This window comes from Ochlerotatus camptorhynchus, unplaced genomic scaffold (assembly GCF_037179485.1).
Source record: "Ochlerotatus camptorhynchus isolate MF236.1 unplaced genomic scaffold, CSIRO-AGI_Acam_v1.1 ptg000208l, whole genome shotgun sequence".
Taxonomy (NCBI): Eukaryota; Metazoa; Arthropoda; class Insecta; order Diptera; family Culicidae; genus Ochlerotatus; species Ochlerotatus camptorhynchus.
In genome coordinates, this window is record NW_027040698.1 from 23180 (window position 1) to 30333 (window position 7154).

A 7154-nucleotide genomic window follows, 5' to 3' on the forward strand; every position below is an offset into this window, starting at 1 on the left:
ATTGCACACAAAATCAACTATGTTCAAATCAAAACAAAAATACTAGCCCATCTGGTGGCTGATGGTACAAGCATAGAGGTAACTCTAAGACTAGAAGGTCCCGAAATAACGTGCTCAACCCCCACCACCTTTCCCTGTTGTATTTAACGTTTTGGACGCTAGATAAGAACCTCCTTTATCAAACTATGTGGTAGAATTAACGCGAAATCTGTTGGCATAGCAGTGGTTATGAAAAGAGAAAGTCCATGAAGAGAATCGATCAAAGCAGATAGGCATCGAGAAGTATATTGATAGCTTGTCATTTTGTCATTTCGAGATATGTTTGATTCCTTGAGTATCACTGATAGCATCAGTGGTGATAGGGATAGGGATAAGTGATAGATATATAATCTCTGGGAAAAAGATGATTCAGCATATAAGGAATTTTCACATAGAATGTTTTCAGTCTTATATATTCATAGTTTCACACTTAGAGAATACAGTCAGTTTATTTGATTTAGATAAATATTTGTGTACATAAAAGTTAACATGGCACAAGAAATATAAATAAATTAATAAAACCACAATAAATATTTTGTGCTAAATTTTTGTATAGCTATTAAATACTGATGTTTTTTAAAAATATAGTACGATAGCTGAAAACAAATGTTTGTCGTTCTATAAATTATAGAAAACGAAGTGCTAATATATTTCTAGAATACAATTACAACTACGGAAACAGTTGGAAAGACAAAAGCTCTATCCCTTTTGACTATTCAACAGCATTTTTGGTAATTTTTCACTAATTTCTAGACAGAGAGAGACACATTAACGTTTATCTTCCGATATTACTTCACTGTAACTTTTAAATATTTTGTGTTTTTTGGTGGCATAATAGATTCTGCTCTTCAATAAAAGTTTACTTAAGCCCATATCTAGAAAAAAAACAACATATTAGAGAAACCCTTACTCTTAGGCATTAATAATAGATACATACTCTGAGAGTGAAATCCCAGCTTCCGGTTGATAATGCTGTACCATCTGGCGATACTTGCAGGCAAGAGACCTTATTTTCGTGGCCATAGAGCAGACAAACGCGTTGCGCCTTAAGTGTATCCCATACATTTACTGTGTAGTCATTATAACCGGCGAACAACAGCCTACCACTTACAGAGAAATCGACTGAGTTTACCCCAAATATGATGCTATCTTTACTGAAAACAGCCACTTCCTTATCTGCTCTCATATCGAATAGGCGGCACTACGGTATAGGATAATGAGTTATGAAACAGAAAGGTATATTAGTAGAAGTATACTCACAGTGCTATCATCCGAACCAGTACTGATTGCATCTCCGCTTGGGTGAAATTTAACACTGTTGACATCGGACTGATGCCCTTCAAAGGATTGAACGACATGACCGGAACGCATGTCCCAAATAAATGCCATCTTATCACAACTTCCGGATACAAAAGTATTGCCTGTCTCGTTAGGTGCCAGATCTATAGACATTACATCACCAGTATGGCCATGGAAGCTTTGCAGTAACTGACCAGATTCGACATCCCATAGAGCACAAGTAGAATCACCACTTCCAGTCAATATTTGCTGATCGGAGTTGGGGAAAATGCAGCATGACATGTAGCTTGTGTGCGTTCCAACGGTTTTCTTCCGCGAAGAGATATCCTCTTCCATGGTGATTGGATAAACGGTAACTTTATTGTCTAATCCGCTGTAAGTGAATATATGAATACTGTTGGTTCGTAAATGATTGTAATGTAAACAAACAGAAATACAAAGTAAACCATTAAATATTCCAAACTATGATTTCAATTTACGACAACCGAACTAAGGTTTAATATTATGCTTGGAAAGTTGAATAAATTTCTAATAAATAGATCAAAATCATGTTTTGTGGAAAGTAATTCATTCCTATTTAATTAAACGTAAAGATAACCATTTTAAAAGAAAATTCCTTTTACCGTTCGCTAATTCTCCACACACATTGCAATCTAGTTAACAAGCAGGGTTGATGCTCGTGTGTGGAGTGGTTGCAAAAAAAAATTGACAGTAGTTATGCCGCGGATTTGATGCTTACTTGGATGACAAACTATGAGCATGAGCATTATTTATATAATAAATTATAAGCACAGGAAAGGTCACACTTGTACAGTTTGTGTATAGTTGTTTATTTGTTATGTTTGCATCAACAGACTAGAAATAGTCCCAATGATGTGTTGTAAAAAAAAAAGTACAGATTATACAGACTTCATATACTACAGTTACAAACGAAAATAACTAGGAAAGCATTGTCAAGTTACTAAAAATGTAGGAGTCTTAAATTTTACACTTAGCTGTTGGGCGTCAAGCGCCTTCGGTCAGCAAAAAAGGCAGAGAATCTTGGCGAAGCATATTCCGTGTCAAGTGGAAATCGAACATCGACGGTACTCGGTTAAACACTCACTGCAAGTCGTAAATAGCGCTCCCTAAGCTATAATTAGTTCGAAGAAGTGGAAGTCTCAGCATAAGACTGTTGCGTAGTGATCGAGGTTGAACATTAATGTTCACTTGTTGCAAAATTGCTTGGCAGTCGATTCTTCCTTGCAGAGTATCGGCGACGGTTAAGGTTCTGAAAACATTTCTTCTGATACGTAAGGGCTCGACATTGCTCGACGTAGCTTGGAAGACGAAGTGGTTATCTCCAAGGCAGCTTACGGAGCGCGAAGCGAAGAAAACGTCGTTGCACAGATTCAATTCGCTCGGCCCCATTATTGTAGTTCGGGCTCCAGACTGCAGAGCAGTATTCCAACGTAGATCGTACGAGAGAGCAATAGAGCGATTTCAAGCAGTAAATGTCTGTGAAGTTCTTAGTAATCTTGAAGTTCTGAGTTCTGGACGCTTTGTCAACGCATACGATATATGGTGAGTATGTCGGCTTTGAGTCTAGAAGAACGCCTAAGTCTTTCACGCAATGCACCCGTTCGATAGTCGTGCCTAGTAGTTTGTAGTTGAAAGTAATCGGTTGTTTCTTGCGTGAGAAAGTAATAACTGTACACTTAGCTGGGTTGACCACCAGTCGGTTTAGACTACACCAGTCAGCAAAGATGTCAATCTGATTTTGGAGAGAACGGCAGTCGGCGAGTGAGCGGATGCGCAGAAAAACTTTCAGATCGTCTTCAAACGATAATCGTGACTCTGTGATAACATGGTGAACGTCGTTGAAGTAGAGGAGAAAGGCCAATGGTCCCAGATGGCTACCCTGAGGTATACCGGATTTTGCGCAGAAGCTTGCTGAGCGACAAGTACCCAAAGTTACTGTCAATTGGCGCTCCGTGATGTATGAACGAAACCATCTCAAAAGATTTCCACCGATCCCTAGCCTATCTCGCAATTTCGTGGTTCAGCGATCGCAATTTCGTGGTTCAGCTTATCGAAGGCTGCCGTAAGATCTGTGTAAATAACATCCGTCTGGGTCCGAGCAATCAAACTGTCTGTGATGTAAGACGTTAGGCACAGCATGTTCGTAGTTGTGGAACGCCCAGTTATGAATCCGTGTTGAAATTGTGTTAGATATTGCTTACAATGCGCATTTAGGGACTCTATGACAACCAATTCAAAAAGTTTTGATACAGCACTCAGTAACGTGATTCCCCGGAAGTTGTTTACGTCGCGTTTGCTTCCCTTTTTATGAACAGGAAATATATCCGCAGTCTTCCAGCAAGACGGAAAGATGCCGCTGGAAAGAGAGAGCTGGAATATGCGGCGCAGTGGATCTAAAAGATGTTCTTTTTAAGAATAATCGACGGAACACCATCGGGTGCAGCCTTAGCTGAAGTCTTAAGTTTAGATTCTGCTCTAGAAATCGTATCTGTAGTGGCTTCGATCATGCTGAGCGTTTGGTTGACCAAAGGAACATTACTGGCCGCGGAAGTAATGAGATTAGCGGAGAGTTGCTCGTCTTCAAAAACACTAGCAAATTTAGCTGAGAACAGGTTGCAAATGTCTTGTTGATTGCCAGCAGTTTCACCATTAAAAATCATGGAAGAGGATAAGCCGACTTCCCTGCGTTGCTCATTTACGGAGTTCCAGAAGGATTTCGGGTGTGATTTTAGCCGCCGTTGAATCCTATTTTGATAGCGTTGAAAACAGAGACGACTTAACCGCTTATACTCGTAGTTGAGTCTGACATAGTAGCATTTCAGCGGCAGTGTGCGGAGTTTAGTCAATCTTCTGAGAGCAGCCTTCTTAGTTCTTTTCAACGAGTTCTTGTATACTGCTCATAATTAATATACAAATAATGCTCATGCTCATAGTAAGTGTATCCGCGGCATTAGTCGAACGGTGGAAGTAAAATGAACGTTCCGATTTAAGGTGGGCGGAGTCCAACTCTGCCAACCTGATTATAGTATAGTCGCTATCTTTAATATAGTGACTATAGATTGTGTGGGGAAGTCGCACAAACATCGCGTGTTTTAAATGGGCTGGTCAACAGGTTAAGGTATACGAGTCGAATAGCAGATTTGATTGTTTGTGACGCAACTCCGACATGTTTGCTTGGTCAACGAATTGGTTGAAAGGAGATCCAGTCGAAGAATCAAGTTACAATGTGTATGAGTGTATGGGCTGCATCAGAGCATGACTGTCTACCCATATGTATCCATAAATTCCCTTCACTGATTATATTCCATAAAATGCATTTTACTTACCCACAAGCCACGAGATTACCGGATGGAGCATACGAGCACCCCATTACCCATGTAGTCGGCATTGTAACGGCATGCTCTTTGTAGTTAGTGAATGCATCCCAAATGATAAGCTTTCCGTCCTGCGACGATGAAACGATATGCCTTTTATCCGGGGACCAATCGGAGCAGAGAACTTTTGCTTGGTGCCCCTTAAGCACACGACGCGGTTTTATGTTCAGATAGGTGATCATTTCGAGTCGCTCAGCAACGGAAGAAACTAGAGAAAACAACTTTTATTAGTAAATAGAACAACCAAAATACATCCCACCATGGGTCAAAGTTGCCAAACTAAAACCTACGAGTAACATCGTTGAGCTTCTGTCGTTCCTCTTCCAACTTTGCCTTCAACGATTCCGCTTCCTTCACAAGTGCAGCTACCTTGTCGGTAGTGTTGTTGCTGAGGACTTCGGTCATATTTATCACCGTTATTTTTGCTGATTTTATTCTTTTCCTAGTTTAGTTGAAAAATTTACACCGAAATACCAAAAAATCGGCAGATTGGAAAATTTTGCACCACTTGACAGTTTCTAATAAATCAATAAACAAATCACTGTCAAATGCTGTCAAGGTTCTTATATAGAGAAGATAGACGACACTGTAACTGGAAAGTTTCCATTAATGGGTATAATTTCACCCATTTTGAAGTAAAGAAGGGTAAAAAAACACATTAATGGGTACACGGTAACCGCAAAATACCCAATAATGACTACAAAGTTAGCATTTTCGAGGGAAACTGGGACTCCCATTAAATGAGTAAAATTTTACCCATTTATGAGTAATTACAACTACAAAAATAAGTAGTAAGTATTCATTTTTGAGTAAAAAATACTCATAAATGGGTAACATGTTTACTCATTTAATGGGTAGTCCCAGTCTCCCTCGAAAATGCTTACTTTGTAGTCATTATTGGATATTTTGCGGTTACCGTGTATCTAATACCCATAAATGAGTAATTGTTACCCACTAGTGGGTAAACGGTTCTCGTTAATGGTTTTTTTTTTACCCATTTAATGGGTTAACCTACTTTACTTCAAAATGGCTGAAATTGTACTCATTAATGGGTACTATACACGGTAACCGCAAAATACCCAATAATGACTACAGAGTAAGCATTTCCAATGGAGACTGGGACTACCCATTAAATGAGTAAACATATTACCCATTTATGAGTATTTGTTATTCAAAAATGAATACTTACTACTTGTTTCTGTAGCTGTAATTACTCATAAATGGGTAAAATTTTACTCATTTAATGGGTAGTCCCAGTTTCCCTCGACAATACTTACTTTGTAGTCATTATTGGGTATTTTGCGGTTACCGTTTGGATACGATATAGATTCCATAGATAAGCGGAGGCACAAAAAGTTGTTTTGGCTACCATGAATAATAAAAGATCTCACTGGCATCCGTGAAAAAAGTTCATGCCATCATAGAGCTCTTCGTTGTGCAGTTTTGTTTTGTTTCGTGCGTAAAAGTTCAAAATGAAGTGGAAAGCAAATCTTTGCTACAACACAGCAAAAAAAAATGTAATATTGATCAACGTAATTCAAGCTGATGTATGAAATAATGATGTAATAGCAAAAAGCAGATACAATATTACATCAATGCATGTAATTTTGTTCGCAAAATCGATGTACATCGTACAATGTGATATTACACAACCGATGGATTGACCTGGTTGCAGCAGTTTCGATGTAATATTCAACAACTTTTTTTGCTGTGAATGAATCGAGGAATAGTTTGCTTTATCTTTTCTTCTTACGCTGTCCGTGAAATAAATCGGAATGTTGAGTGTGGAAAGCGTTTTGTGCTCATAATATTACAATACTTCTACCACAAACGAAGTGACAGACGGAGCGGCTCGTAAACTTTGGTGACTAACCTGCTATTGCAATTTTTCAGTGTACCACATGACACCACTACACACCACTGGATTGTACCACATGGAAACATAACTACTGGATTTAACTAGCATTTTCACCAAATGAACTAGAATGTTTTGGTTCTATCTCTTTCACTCTACTCAAAACTGAAATGCATAAAAAAAATGACAAAATGACACACTATTTGCACCAAACTTTATCTTTATTTCCTTTATTTTATCACAAAATATTTGATTCGTTCGAACTGAATACTGTGACGGTCGAAATTGTTCTGCTCTTCTCGCAGCGCGTATCAACCTGCGTCTCATACTTCTCTTTCGTTCTCGGAAATGCTCGTTGTCCTTCTCTCTTTCATGCAAGTATTGCGTTTATCTTGCGTTGCGAGGGGTTAGTCGATGCATCGTAGTAGCATAGAGAGAGGTAACTCTAAGACTAGAAGGTCCCGAAATAACGTGCTCAACTTTTTGGCTCAGCTCTGGTACTCTCTTCGGTCCCAAGCTAATCGATTCACCCCTCGAAACATAGGAAAATCAAAGCACCCCTCATT

At 38.9% G+C, this 7154-nt stretch overlaps 1 protein-coding gene across 1 annotated transcript; it reads right to left on the bottom strand.

Moving 5' to 3' along the window:
• Positions 1-623: 623 nt before the first annotated feature.
• Positions 624-5221, bottom strand: LOC135703050 (guanine nucleotide-binding protein subunit beta-5-like). Its single transcript, XM_065224157.1, has 5 exons — positions 5024-5221; positions 4686-4941; positions 1300-1711; positions 977-1240; positions 624-914 (listed from the first exon to the last, which is right to left on the bottom strand). The coding sequence occupies exons 1-5, from the start codon at positions 5136-5138 to the stop codon at positions 903-905; spliced, it is 1059 nt and encodes a 352-aa protein (XP_065080229.1). The 5' UTR covers positions 5139-5221; the 3' UTR covers positions 624-902.
• Between the last annotated feature and the right edge of the window lie 1933 nt (positions 5222-7154).